This window comes from Astyanax mexicanus, chromosome 23 (genome assembly GCF_023375975.1).
Source record: "Astyanax mexicanus isolate ESR-SI-001 chromosome 23, AstMex3_surface, whole genome shotgun sequence".
In the NCBI taxonomy this organism is placed as follows: domain Eukaryota; kingdom Metazoa; phylum Chordata; class Actinopteri; order Characiformes; family Acestrorhamphidae; genus Astyanax; species Astyanax mexicanus.
Genome location: NC_064430.1, coordinates 18179736 through 18195089, shown reverse-complemented (window position 1 = coordinate 18195089; position 15354 = coordinate 18179736). Strand labels below are relative to the sequence as shown.

The 15354-nt window shown below is 37.9% G+C and overlaps 1 protein-coding gene across 1 annotated transcript in view; it reads right to left on the bottom strand.

The window, feature by feature from the left end:
- Nucleotides 1–238: 238 nt before the first annotated feature.
- Nucleotides 239–15354, bottom strand: part of LOC103036514 (B-cell receptor CD22-like) — a 37709-nt gene continuing 22593 nt past the window's right edge. Inside the window, exons 5-13 of the mRNA XM_049470879.1 lie at nt 12658–13005; nt 12356–12574; nt 10215–10484; nt 8672–8941; nt 7051–7290; nt 4942–5023; nt 4722–4770; nt 2948–3177; nt 239–940 (exon numbers count right to left, since the gene is read on the bottom strand). Of these exons, the coding sequence (XP_049326836.1) occupies nt 898–940; nt 2948–3177; nt 4722–4770; nt 4942–5023; nt 7051–7290; nt 8672–8941; nt 10215–10484; nt 12356–12574; nt 12658–13005 (1751 nt within the window). The 3' untranslated portion in view covers nt 239–897. The remainder of the gene's footprint in view (nt 941–2947; nt 3178–4721; nt 4771–4941; nt 5024–7050; nt 7291–8671; nt 8942–10214; nt 10485–12355; nt 12575–12657; nt 13006–15354) is intronic.

The window sequence follows — 15354 nt, the reverse complement described above, 5'->3', positions numbered from 1 at the left end:
AATAAACTGAAGCACGTTACTCACCCAAATAAACAGTTTTCAGGAGAGGAATCTGTGTAGATTAATATCCAGCACTCGTTTGACTTTGAAAGAGCTATATTTTGTATACTGAGACGCTCCACCGGCAAGCGACCACCCCCGGTGGGGAAGGGAAACATGGCGCCACCCCTGTTCACTTTGATATAGGCACCCTTTCTAGTGTCACTTAACGCGCCTTATAATGCGATGCGCCCTATGTATGGAAAAATAGCAGAAAATAGGCGTTCTTTGATAGTGCGTCTTATAATACGGTGCGCCTTATAGTCCGAAAAATACGGTAGATTAAAGTCTTTTTAATGTTTTTTTTAAGAATTAAAAGTTCTGTTACTTTGGTGCCCCCAGCGGCGAGACCTGCGGAATTACAAGATTCCACCTTACATTCAGCTTAAACTACCCTGTATAAACTGGAAAATATATACACACATGCTTTTTATTTTAATAATATTAACTCTTAACCTGATATTGGTGGCTGATAATGTGTGTAATGATGCATATCTTCGGGCTTATTTATTTGTGTGGACCAAGTCTTTGTCTGCGCCGCCTATTGGAGACATGGCATTTCTGCACTGTGCCTAGTGTCTAGCGCCTCACAGTGGTATATCACATTTGGTTGGTAAGAGCTACATCATTGCTAGGTTACCTGTATATGGCGGATTATTACATGGAGAGCTTCAGTTACAGTGCATTAGCGGCTAATAATGTAACTGATAAAACTCCTCTCAGCCAATCACATTGCAGGGTCGGACTGTGGTATAATGTAATATCAATGATGAATAAGCTGCATCTGAAAATAATTTAAAGAGTATATGAAGATTTTTTGACAAGGTTGGACTGATTGGGACTTGCAGTTTGTTCTTCTCAGGTTTTCTGGACCATGCTGTAGATTGGCTCTTCGGTTTTCCTACCCAAAAAAAAAAACACACACACACACAAAAAAAAACATTTTAGAACATCTCAAAACATAACTGTGCTATAAAGTATTAGCTAGGGTTTGGCATTCAGTACCAGTTAAAAGACTGGACACACATTAAATCCACTTTTTTTTTTCATTTTTTAAACATATGATTTTTTTTCGTACACAAAAAGTGTTAAACAAACCAGAACATGTATTATATATAAGATTTCTCAAAGCTTTGCACATCTTGGCTGGGTTATCTCAGCCAGATTTATGATGTAGAGTCACCTGCAACTGCTTTCAGTTAACAGCTGTGCTGAACTTGTCAAGAGTCAATTACTTGAATTTCTTGTCTCTTAATGTGTTTGAGTGCATCAGTTGTAAAGTTGTGAAGGTATAGAGTTGGTACACAGTGAAAAGTTCTATTTGAGTAATGTTCTAATACATATTTCAAGAATTTCTTAACTAAATTAATGTCAAGAAAAAAAATAAATGAAGGTCAGTCAATTTGAAAAAAATCAAGAACTTTGAAAGTATCTTTAAGTGCAGCCTCAAAGACCATTAAAGACTTTATGATGAAACTGGCTCTCATCAGCACCACCCCAGGACAGAAAGGTTAAAAGTTTTCTCTGTTGCACAGGATAAGTTTCAGAATTACCAGCCTTAGAAACCGCAACAGAACCCAAGATAAGATAACCTAAATGCTTCACAGAGTATTTTGGTTTGTTTAATACTTTTACGGTTTACTACATGATACCTTATGTGTTCCTTTATAGTCTGGATGACTTCAGTGTTCATTTACAATGTACACAAAAACCCTGAATTGTGGCACATTATGGCACTTTTGTGTATTTTGGGTACCCTAAGAATTTTAAATCCTAAAAACAATCAAATAAAATGTTCTCTTCACTTTTGCGTTTACCTCCTAAGACCCAAACTCTTGCATGGCATGAATTTTCTATTTCTGTTTGCTAATTGGGCTAATTGGCACCTAATTACTATATAAAAAAAACTAGGAATTATCTTTTTACATGATGTAGTTTCTGAGAAAAGAAATATGTCCACGTATGAGGACTTTAGCTTTATATGTCTATAGAACACAATGAAGTCCCAATTAGTAATAGTGTGCAAAACATTTATTTTGTGCCTGAACACAGCAGCATTTTTTGCCTGAGTGCAAAACAAAAATAGAAACAACAATTTTGTGCCCCTTTGAGCAATATGGCTAATTTAAAGTGCTGCTTCAACACACACACACAAAAAAAAAAAAACTAATCTAAACTGTAGCGTGTTAAACTCTTTGGCCACCACTAGGCAGTATAATGGCCTCATAAGAGGACACCAGGCCCTTGTAGAGCAAAATTTTGTGTTGTGGTTTAGATAACCCAAAATGTGATGTCCACACATGTGAACGCCAGGTCCTGGGAGGTTAGATGTCACTTAACAATACAATACCTGTGGTAGTCATCTAAGTATGATTTACAAATAATACAAAAGAGTTCAATCATTATTTTTCCACACTGCACTTACTGCACTAAATCCAGTTTTAAATGATGAAATATACAGCATACTTTAATATAATTTAAAAGAAATTGGAAAGAAAAATACCAACAGTTGCTACATGTTGCTATGGTATTACAGATGGGTTGCTAAAGTGTTTTGCTAACTGGATGCTATGCTATTCCAGGTTGTTTTCATTGTGTTGCTAAATGGTCACTGGGCGGTGGATGTAACTATGGTATCCTGGGTGGTGATACAGTGTTGCATTGATTGCTAAGGTGTTGTTTAGAAGTTGCTACCTCACGTAGTTGCTTGGGTGTTACTAGTGTAGTTGTATCATTGTGACAGACCAAACTATACGCATTCTACACAGAAAACCCTGCATCTAATCCAAAACCTGTATCATAGCCCAATCACACAATCAGTCCAGAGTTATTTGATAAAGATAATGCATAAAATATGAATAATGCTTTGCAACACAACCATACAAACTGAATAATTTGCATCACCTACCGAACAGGTTTTTGTTTCACAAGATTCACTGTGGCGTACTCAACTTCGTCTTCTTCTTGTGTCAGAGCGCTTGGTTGCTGGACCGTGGAGTAGAGAGACTCGTCTTGGACTTGAGAGTGTTTGAAAACAACACTGGAGTACTGAACGTCATCCTCGTCATCTGAGGCTGCAGGCCTTGAGGGACCAGAGGTCATAGCTGGGACATTATCATACACTGGAGTGGAGACATCCTGCGAGAAAAACACCAAAGACGGTGAAATGGAAATAATATGGACACTCATCATCATAATCAAAATAAATTCTTGCACCCAAATAGAAAAAGGTTAAATTTCAGGGCTAATTGGGAGAAAGATGAAGGTTACCAGGAACAATAAATCATTCCCACACATTTTCAATGGAAGGACAGGTCTGGCAATGCGGCTGGAAGTGGCATAGCATCTGTATCTTCGAGGAAGCTCTTGAAAAGGCAGCAGTATGTGGATGAGGGCTGTCATGTTGAAACAGTTCACCAGTGTGTGTATCAGAAAAAAATTCTTAACAAACCTTTTTTAATCCCCACACCTCTATATGTGAGACGACCATATCAATAATACAATTCCAATGAAGCTGGAACGTTGTGTGAAACATAAATAAATACAGAATACAGAATAAATTTAGTTGAATAGACTACAAAAACAAGATAATTGTTTAAACAGATCAATTTTAGTGTAAATATTCATTAATTTTCCTCAAATGCTCAAAAGAACTCCTGTTTGGAACATCCCACAGGTGAACAGATTAATTGGAAACAGGTGAGTTTCATGATTGGATATAAAGGGAGCATTTCTGAAAGGCTCAGTCGTTAACAGCAAGGATGGGTCAAGGTTCATTACTTTGTAAACAACTGCGTGAGCAAATAGTCAGTTTAAGAACATTGATTCTCAACATGCAATCGCAAGGAATTTAGAGATTTCATCCTCTATAGGCCATAATATCCCGAAAGATTCTAAGAATCTAGAGAAATCTCGGCAAACCAGAAGATGTTTTTATTTATGTTTTACACAACGTCCTAACCAATTGGAATTGCGGTTATAATTAGAATAATTTAAATAAGTTGCATACTTATATTCATCAAAACCTCTGAAACTATAATATGCTAAAACATTATGGAGCAGTTTACCTTACAGGGATTATGCCTAGTCTTGGACTACATAGCATTTTGAATAGAGATTTTCTATTGAAAAGAATATACACACTACAACACACAATAAGTGTAGCTCAATAAACCCCTATCCAGCCCATATGTAATGATTTATTGTTCCCGGTAATTTTTATATTTCTTATGAATAGCATTGTAATCTTCAGTGATGTCAAGTAATGAAACACATTCTTTTTTACCTTACTTAGATAGAAATATTGGTTATCTATACTTTACACTTTACTTGGTTATAAATTTTTTTTGACTCCTTAAATTTTCACACAGTTATCTGAACGTTATACTCCTTACATTTTAAAAAATAGCCCTGTTACTATTTCATTTCAGCTTGTTTTAATTTCGGCTTCTTATTTGGCGTTGAGCTCATCAAGCTTAAGTTCATACTTCAACAATTACAGACGTATATTAAACCCTAGTACTTATATTTCTACCTACAGAGTAATGAATGGAGATACTTTTCACAGCTTTATCAATTTAACACCTCCTTCTAACAATTTACTGCCGAGCCCATTATTAGAATCTTATCAACATTACATCTGATTAAAATCCCCCTTTCTCTTCATCTATTGAGCAACTTACCTTTTCACTGTTCTCTTCACTCCTGCTGGTGGTAGCCGCTGCTCTTTTCCTTTTAACATTTAGTACAAAAGAATCATTAGTTTCATATCTCAAGAAGTTAAATTACATTTTATACACTTCTTACAACACACAACGTAGAATTCAAACGTTATTGTATGCTATATATAGGTCCAACATTTGTAATTATTGCAATATACTGAATGTGGTTTTAGCTTCTCACCTTAGCCACAAAAACACAGCAATGAATATCAGGAGGAAAACCACAGGAACTGCAGAGGCTGCATATTTTGCAGAGGTGTTCTCTGCTTCAGAGAGAACATAAACAGTGTATACAGTTACAAAAATCATGGTGGAAATGATTTTTTAATGTCACAGATACGGCAATGTGGCATAACGTTAATATCATATACAGCAGTATTAAAACTTTTAAACATATTTTCCAACATGACATGTGTCATGTGTTATCTAACGTTATCGGGCTGTGCTGTTGACGGTTAGCCTATTATCCTGTTAGCTAACATTATCAGTTTGTTCTGTGCTGTTAGCAGTTAGCTTTTTAGCCTGTTACCAAACTTTATTGTGTGCTGTTAGCATTTGGCTTGGTAGCCTAATAGCTAACATCAACAGCTTGTTAGTGCTTAGCTTGTCAGCCTAATATCCTGTTAGCTAACCTTATCAGTTTGTTATGTGCTATTAGCAGTATGTCTGTTAGCCAATGTCATTGGTGTGCTGTTATCTCATTAGCTAACGTTATCAATTTGTTCTGTGTTGTTAGAGGTTAGCCTGTAACGTTATAGGTCTGTGCTGTTAGCTTCCTATACTGTAAGCTAAAGTTATTGGTCTGTTCTGTGCTATTAGCGGTTAGCCTGTTAGCTAACATTATCGTGTACTGTTAGCAGTTAGCTTAACTAATGTTATCAGTCTGTTCTGTGTTGTTAGTGGTTAGCCTGTTAGTTAACTTTATCGGTCTGTCCTGTTAGTAGTTAGCCTGTTAGCTAACATTATAGATCTGTGCTGTTAGTGGTTAGCTTTCTATACTGTTAGCTAACATTATAGATCTGTGCTGTTAGTGGTTAGCTTTCTATACTGTTAGCTAACATTATCGGACTGGTCTGTTGGGTAGGCGGTTATGTAACTAATCATTAATTAGTTATATAACTAACTCAGAATCTGATGGTATTGTAGCCACGTTAACACAAATCTCTGCCGCCGGTAATACTGTACAGTAATGTTTTGATGTGGTATAGCTGTATGAAAAAAGTGGATACCACCCAACCCTAGTCATGGACATTACAAATAAATAATACACCTCTAATTAAGATTTATTTAAAACAATTAAACACAGATGTTGTGCAATAACAGGTGAAATGTCATGGGGCAGTAACTAGTACTGTGTCCCATGACTTTTGCCATGTCTCATAAAAGCTAAAGAATGCTGCACTGACGGTAGATATGTGTTATTGACATAATTAACTATAATACAACTCTACTACAGCTCTGGGAAAAGTTAAGAGACCACTACAGTTTCTAAATCAGTTTCTCTGCTATTTATAGTTATATGTTTGAGTAAAATGAACATTGTTGTTTTATTCTATAAACTACAGATACATTTTTTTCCAAATTCCAAATAAAAATATTGTCATTTAGAGCATTTATTTGCATAAAATGAGAAATGGCTGAAATGATAAAAAGATGCAGAGCTTTCAGACCTCAAATAATGCCAATAAAACAAGTTCATATTTATTTTTAGTTATTCATATTTAGTTTTAAGAGTTCAGAAATCTATTTTTGGTGGAACAACCCTGATTTGTAATCACAGTTTTTTTTAAGCATCTTGGCATGTTCTCCTCCACAAGTCTACACACTGCTTTTGGATAACTTTACGCCTCTCCTGGTGCAAAAATTCAAGCAGTTCAGCTTGATTTGATGGCTTGTGATCATCCATCTTCCTCTTGATTATATTCCAGAGGTTTTCAATTTGGTAAAATCAAAGAAACTCATCATTTTTAAGTTGTCTCTTATTTTTTCCAGAGCTGTACTACTTCTACTCCACCTAATGCAGAGGGTCAGTTACAAGTAAGGATGTGCACCCCTGCACCCTCATATTAGCTTGAGTTCCAATAATTTTGGTTGCTATGCCATGAGTATGCTAAAGAATGCCAACTAATACAGGTGTTGGCATTCCCAAGTCATCCACTGAGGTAAAACTTCTGATCAATTTACAAACTATTCAGATTTTTATCCATGAAAACTGCACAAAACATTAAAAAAAAACAAAACAAAAAAACCCCACCAAGATAATGATTAATTCGATCCTTAACATACATACCTGGTGTAAATAACCATTCTGATGAGTTGTATGACGCAAATGTATTCCTTGCCATACAATAGAAAACTCCATGTGCTCCTGCCGCCACAGTTAAATTGGTGCTGTTTCCAACTGGTGTGATGTCACTTCCTGTCTTATTGTACCATGTGTAAGAGCTGGCAGGGTTGGCATCGCTGACGCACATCAGTGTGACTGAGTTTCCATTTACAAAGTGAGATAAAGTAAGATTTCTGGGAGGGTCTAAAAAAAGAAGACTAAATTAGCCATGGCTACATTGTAAAAATCATACTGTGATGTGTGCAGTAACATTTTATTAACATTATTAATGGTAAAATAATTACTAATCATTTTAAAATTAAGACATTAATTTGCCCTAATTGTCCCGAAATGCCCTGCGAATCTTGCTACTAAGCGACAGACAGCCAAAAAATGCCCAAAAACAAAACATCTGATGTTCAGCATATCAAGACTATTACAGGGTTTATTCCAACCTGATCTTAAATAAAATACTTAAATATCACTAATTACAAAAAATGACATTTAAAAGTATTTATCTCCATGTTTGTATTATATGTGTTTACTTGATTATTTCATTATCAGCACAGAGCTTCACTAACTTTAATTCTTAATGTGTGTAAACAGAGTTTTTTTTATATTCATAATTTTTATTTTGGAAGTGTATAGCAGCCCAAGTTACAAAGCAATCACAATTACATATTTACATTTTTTACATTTATGAACAATTTCCCATTACTATAATCCACCCACCTAGTTATCTCCCTCAATCCTACACAAACTATCTCTTATCCCCACCCCACCCCACTTTTATTACGGTAGTTGAGGAACCAAGAGCTGAAGACGTAATCGACTGGTCAGTGCATCTCTATTTTTTTACGGACTTTGTGACTACACTTGAGGATACTTTCAAAGTTCTTGAAATTTTTCAGATTGACTGACCTTCACTTAAAAAAAAAGAAAAGAAAATTATATATATATATCAATTAAAATAATAGTATATACTTGTATATACTGTTTGAGGGGAGATAAAAATCAACGCAGTGTGCTGGAATAAAGAATGCATGATAAATTGGACTGTAAAATTGGTTGTGAGCATTTCTGAATTCGAACTTAATTTGAATATTTAAAAAATATCAGAGATGAGGAGCAGTGCAGTGCAGGAGTGCGTGTGTGTGCGTGCGTGTATGAGAGAGAGAGAGAGAGAGAGAACTCTAACCAGGGCTGAGCTGGAAGTCTGAACCGGAGTGTTACAGCTGGACACCGTATGAGCGCGCCGTTCAGTCGTTCAGCCAGAAAATAGATCAGTGTGTTGGTCGAGGTCGGAGCAGATTACGGCGGAAGTAGGAGTCAAACTTGGTGCCTTAATTAACTTGCGTTAAAAAAATAGTAACGCGTTACTGATTACAAATGAACAGCGTGTGTTCTTTTTTACTACATAATTCCATATTTTTTTCTTCATAGTTTGGATCTAATTTTGACTGGTACTGCACTACAGAGGATATGGTGGATAAAGGATAAAGATGTAAGATGATCTATGTGTATATTATGGACTATTTTTAACTGAGTCCCTTATATTAAGTACACCTACAAAAAGTGCACTTACATAACACATTTAGATGAATGGGTGTTGAGTTGTGTTGTCCGAGGCGGTTGCAAGCAGTGCAGTAGTAGAATCCGCTGTTCTGAGAGCTGATGCTGGTGATGCTGTAATTCTGGTCTGTAGTCAGTGGTGTTTCTGCAGGTTCTCTCTGATTAAACCAGGAGTAGGAGAGAACAGGAGGATCTGCATCACTGCTGCAGCTCAGAGTCACTGAATCCCCCTCCACTATCTCTTTAGCGGAAACCATCAGTGCCTTGGTGTTTCTAGGAGGATCTGAAAGTAGACACCACAGAACTCATGAATCTTCATGGGCACGCAAAGAACACTGTAATTGGATCTAGATGTGTTTAAGTCAGGGATGTCCAATCTAATCCACAAAATGCCTGGTGTGGCACACCTTGAGTCAACTTGTTTAATCAGTTGCCTCACCAGCCCTATGCTAATACAATAGGTTAACCCTGAGTTAGGTCATGAACACCTTAACACCTTACACCCATCCAAGGTAAGCAATTTACAGCATCCAAATGGAAGCCCCTTGAAAATCAAAAAGCTTACAGTGAATTTTTTTTTGAGTAAAATAATTGAGACAAAATTACTTCATAAGTGATTATGTTTCAGCTGGCTACAAGTTATTTAACCTTGACTGATGCAGGGAGTAGCTTTCCATGTGGAAAACACTGTGATCCTGTGGAAAATATGTTAATCTGTTTCAGAAGGGTCAAATTGTTGGCTTGCATCAAGCAGAGAAATAATCAAATGAGATTTCTGCTAAAACAAATAAAATTGGATAAAGGACTGTCCAATGCATTAATAAAAAGTGGAAAGACAGTGGGGGGAAACATCATTTTCGAGGAAGGAATGTGGTCAGATAAAAATATTTGGCAGGGCCGTTGTCTGGGCATGTAAAGATCCTGAGCTCAGTTACTTAGTTACTCAGTTACTGATTAAAAAAATATATATTTTATGTTATTTTATGGATTTACAAATTAACAATGTGTTCAGGTTTTCAGAATTGTTGATTGTTGTAATTGAAATAATTAAATATAACTAGGGAACAACTCAATTATGTTCTGTAACTATTTTTTTTTTCAGTGTACAGCTGCAAAAACAAGAAAAGTTTTTTTTCCACTTTCTTGACCTGATTATGTATGTTACAGTCTACACGTTGTTTGCTTTCCTGCCAAGCGAAATGTGATGCACACATAATCTTCTAATGTGGATTTTTTTTTTTTTATAGTTTTAATAAAATGAGTCGCCTTATACATTTCACCTTTCTTGTGGTCAGAGACAGAGGTAAAATGCACTAATCAAACAGTGCCAGGTTTATATTTGTTCACATTATAGACAAATATAGGTCTCCTGCATACATTTATGAATTTCGTCTGAAGAAAAAATGGAATTGTAATGTAAACTGGAAGCCTCACATTTTGGTCGGTTGGTTTAAAACCAGCACCTCTCATACCTGCTTTTTTAGTTTGGATCAAAATAAAAAAAATGAACATCTGCCCCAAACATGGTTGGTGTGAAAGCACCATATAAAACTTACATAACACATTCAGATGAATGGGTGTTGAGCTGTGATGCCCGAGCTGGTTGTGAGCAGTGCAGTAGTAGAGTCCGCTGTTCTGGGAGCTGATGCTGGTGATGCTGTAATTCTGTTCTGTAGACAGTGGTGTTTCTGCAGGTTTTCTCTGATTAAACCAGGAGTAGGAGAGAACAGGAGGATCTGCATCACTGCTGCAGCTCAGAGTCACTGAATCCCCCTCCACTATCTCTCCAGAGGAAACCAGCTCCGCTCTGGTGTTTCTGGGAGAGTCTGATTATAAAGTTGGTAAAAAATAATTTCATTTATTAGTATTTACATACTAATAAATAAATAAAAAAATCACATCAAAAAACAGGTAAAAAGGAGAGAAGTTGATTCAAACATTGCATTATGTGTCTGAGTGTGACACACTAAGTATGGAGAACATAATAAAAGTAAAGAACTCTCTGTGGACCAAAACTGTGGAAAAATATAAACAGTTTCAAGGTTACAAATCCATCTTCAGAGATCTTAATGTTCCTTTGTCAACTGCGCATGGCACTGTGGCTAATCTCCCTGGATGTGGACGGAGAAGACAAGTTTACTGAAAGGTTGCAACACAGTATAGCCTGGATGTTGGATAAGCAGCCCCAATCAAGGTCCAAAGAAATTCAAGCTGTCCTGCAGGCTCTGGGTGCATCACTGTAAGTGCGAATTACACAATCACATGAAACGTGATGGCAGCAGACCCAGGAAGACCTCACCGCTGACACAGACATAAAAAACCTAGACTCGCCAAAATATACGCGAGTAGGCAAAGATCCTTCTGGAAAAACATCTTGTGGACATATGGCCACCCTTCTGAAAACAAAAAATCAGTGACGTGCAGACGCTATGGCCCAATGTGATTGGGCAACTGCCCTTTTGCCGTCCTTGGCTGATATTGCCCTTCCGAGGGAGGGGAAAAATAATATAGGCAAATATGATTTCATATTTCAACAAGATTTTCTTAATTCGTAATTTTGATTGAAGTTTCTAAAAAACAAAGTTTTCAGAGTCAATCATTCAGATTCAGACACCTCGAGAGAAAGGGAGGGGCGCTTCAGCCGACTAGCAGAGGAGTTTGAAGATGCCGTGGGAGTGGAGCGACTGCCCTAAACGAGAGCTTGACATGTAGCCTTCACAGTATTACAAGACATGATCACAATCAACTTCTCTAAAATTCGATGTCGTCGAGTTTAAGACATTTAGTTAACCTAAATAATCTGACAGCCACCTAATATGCCACGTTTAGGTAGCGAAAAAACACTGACAGCCAGCTAACTTGCAGTCAACGTTTTACATGGCTCAGGTTGTTTTGTGGGAGGCTGTGCCCTTTCTTCAGGTTAGAGCAACTGCCCTTCAAGATTCCTGTGCACATCCCTGCGAAAAAGAGCACAGTACCTACAGTCTAATATGTTGGAGGTTTAAAGATGCTTAAAGGTTGTTTTGCTGCCTCTGGCACTGGGTGCCTCGACTCTGTGCAAGGTATCATGAAATCTGAAGATTATCAAGAAATTGTGGGTTGAAATGTAGGGCATGCCATTTACAGTGTCAGAAAGCTGGATTTGAATCCTAGGTCATGGGTCTTCCAGAAGGACAATGGCCCCAAAGAGAAATGGATGGAAACAAAGTGCTTGCGAGTCCTGAAGTGGGCAGCAATGTATTTGGATCTAAATCCTACTAAACACCAGTGTAGACACATCAAAATTGCTGTTGGGGGAAGGCACAGAGAACTGGAGCAGTTTGCCAAACTCCAGTTGAGAGGTGCAAGGAGACTGTTGATGGTTATAGAAAGAAATTGATTTAAGTTTTTTTTTTTTTCCAAAGGGTGAGCAACCAAATGTTAAGTTGAGAGTCAATAATTTTGTCCGGCCCATTTTTTGAGTTGAATTTCTTTTTCTTTTTCATTTGTTTGTTTCAATATACAAAAAGAAAATAAACATTTTCTGGGAGAAATACTTAAATTTCAAGGATGCCATTTTAGCACTTGTGAGAGAGGCTGAACAGACATGATATCTGTACCAGTCACTAATGTACTGGAATGTGAATTAACTGAAAATAAATAGAAGTAATAAATGAGATGATGACAGGATGAGAAATTTGTAAACTGAGTTTCTTACAGACAGCAGGAGAGCGAAGATCCTCAAATCCTTTTAAAGCACAGGAGTAGCTGCCTGCACCCACAGTACTGGTATAAAGGTAGGGATAATCAATGTGCTGGTTAGATAAAGGCTGGCCGTTCTTGTACCAGATGTAAGCGGGGCGGTCAGTCAGACTGCAGGTGCTGCTACAGGTCAGATATGTTCCATAATGGTCTTTTGACAATGTAACCTTCAGATCTGCAGGAGTTTTTAAACAAGGTTTGCTGTCATAAAAAAATATTTATGGAGTTACTAAACTTTTATTTTCAAAGAAGCTGTACCTGTAACAGTCAGAGTGACTCCAGGCTGTCCAGTATATCTGCCTCCAGGATCATCAGTGTAGAATCTGAATCTGTATGTTTGAGTGTCGCTCTCTCTCAGGTTATTGATTCTAATACTACAGTCGTTGTGGGAGTTCTGGATGTTCTGCACTCGTTCCTGATACTCCTTATCCACTCTCAGATCCTCAGGTTCAGCAGCAGTCTGATCTTTAATGAACCACACTGTTTTTGTCACTGTTCTGTATCCTTCAGGGTATTCATAAGAACAGGGGAGATCAACTGATGATCCTTTTAGAGCACACACATGTTGAGGAGTGTACGTCACACCCCAGCACTCTGTACCAATACCTGAAATATGCAAAGTTATAATTACTTTTATTTTCAGAAACAACTGTTAAATCTAATGTTGACTTTTTCTTGTTTTATTTCAGATTAATTCTAGTAAATATAATCATGAGTGGCAATATGCAGAGTTCTAGCACTATGAATAATGAATAATGAGTAATGAAGCTTAACGTGCTGATGTTGGCAGTTAAACATGAACCCATAGAGACCCACATGTTACGAGGTGCTACAGACCAATGCATTGCCATTATGAGCCAAAAATCGCTGGTTTAAATACCAGCTCATGCAAAGAAAGTCTAAGAGAGCAAAATTGGCCATGCTTTTTCTGTGTTGACGGGACGGGACTCTCTCCCCACATCAGTCCTAGTATAATGTTAATCAGCACAGGCGCCTGTTAGCTGATGTATCGGAGCTGGGTAGCTGTGCTGGCTACCCAGTGATGCAGCTGTACAAAAAACAGTGATGTCTGGCATGTATAAGCTAGTTTTTTTAGCGTTGGGCGCATTACAATTAACCAAAAATATTGCATCCAGACAATTACACCCGACAAACACAATACAAACAATTCAATACAATACAACCAGAATTAATTACATAGACAAAACATCTTTCACAAAAGGCAGAATTCCACAATATTACACAATTTCATCCAATCCAAAGTCTTGCTGATTCTTGCTGATGCTGTTACAGTAAAATACAAAATTAGGCTTAGTCCTGGACTATACCATTTCTCCATTGATTCTCCATGGATAGATGTGTGATACCAAAATAAGAAGCCTTCAGCCATTCATTAACAAGCACACTACATTTACAGTGATTTGTAAAAGTATTTGTACCCACATTTTGTCACCTAACAACCACAAACTTTTCAATTTTAAGTGATAGACCAACACAAAGAAGCACATAATTGTCAAGTGGAACCAAAATAATACATGGTTTTTAAATGTGACATTAGGTTAGTCCTGAAATACAAACTCCAACATTTCCTAAGTGCTTTTTAATTTTTTTCGTCACTTTAATAAAAAATAAATTGGGTGAAGTTTCAAGAAATTTGGACATTATTAACCACTGCCACCAGACCCTTGCCTTTTGCAATGCAAGTCCAGGTGCTCCGGTTTCCTCCCACAGTCCAAAGATGGAAAGTGACTGTGTTTGTGGGTCAATGGTATGGCGGCCTGTCCAGGGTGTATACTGCCTCCTGCTTCGACCCTGCAAGATGCGGTGGGTATTAAAAAAAGGAATGGAATGAATACGTCAAGCTACACCGTGAGGACAAAATAGAAATTAGGAGAGCAGTAGCTCAAGTTGTACATTAAGGGAAAAACTATGTGTTTCAACTGCAGAAGAGAGGAATATCATTTAAAAGCTGGAGAGGATAGTGGAACAGAACTGATCCAACAGAACCAAGCAATCTGCAGCTCAGAAGAAGAAAGATGAAGAATGCAGATTATTAAGATCCAAGAAGATTGTGAATTCCTCATAGCGCATCGAGAGGCAGGGCGTGTGGTTTTATGGTTGGTGTTCACAAAGTCAAGTCATTATCAACCGCTTCATCCATTAAGGGTCGCGGGGGGGTGCTGGAGCCTATCCCAGCCGGCATCGGGCGGAAGGCAGGATACACCCTGGACAGGCCGCCAATCCATCGCAGGGACAGACACACAGACACATTCACTCACACACTCACACCTAGGGGGCAATTTTGTGTCCGACATCCAATTAGCCTGAACGTGCCGTCTTTGGACTGTGGGAGGAAACCGGAGCACCCGGAGGAAACCCACGCAGACACGGGGAGAACGTGCAAACTCCACACAGAAAGACCCGGGTCGCCCCAGCTGGGAATCGAACCCAGGCCGTCTTGCTGTGAGGCAGAAGTGCTACCCACTGCGCCACCGTGCCGCCCGTGTTCACAAAGTACTAGAAGGAAAGGAGATGAGAGCTCTTCAACAGGCTGAAATATCATCTGAAGGACAGCAGGAAATGGCTCTTTAGGCTGTTGTAATATTAAACTTAAATGTGGCAGTGGATAAAATAGTCCCAGTAAAAAAAAAATTTGACTTTATGTAAGAGAGGCAAGAAGAAATTCACTGTTGAAAGAATGACCTAAGATATGCCGTTTGCAGTTTGCCATAAGCCATATAGGCAGTGTTGGGAGTAACGGCGTTAAAACTAACTAATTACTTTTTTTCAGTAACGAGTAATCTAACTAATTACTATGACTGTAACTATAACGCCGTTACCATTTCCGACACCCCGTTACTGCACGTTACTTTAGCCGCTCTATTAACTTTTTTTTTTTTTTTAACTTCGCTTTGCCCTGGTTATCCCCTCCTCTTTCCGGTGAACTTGAGCTTC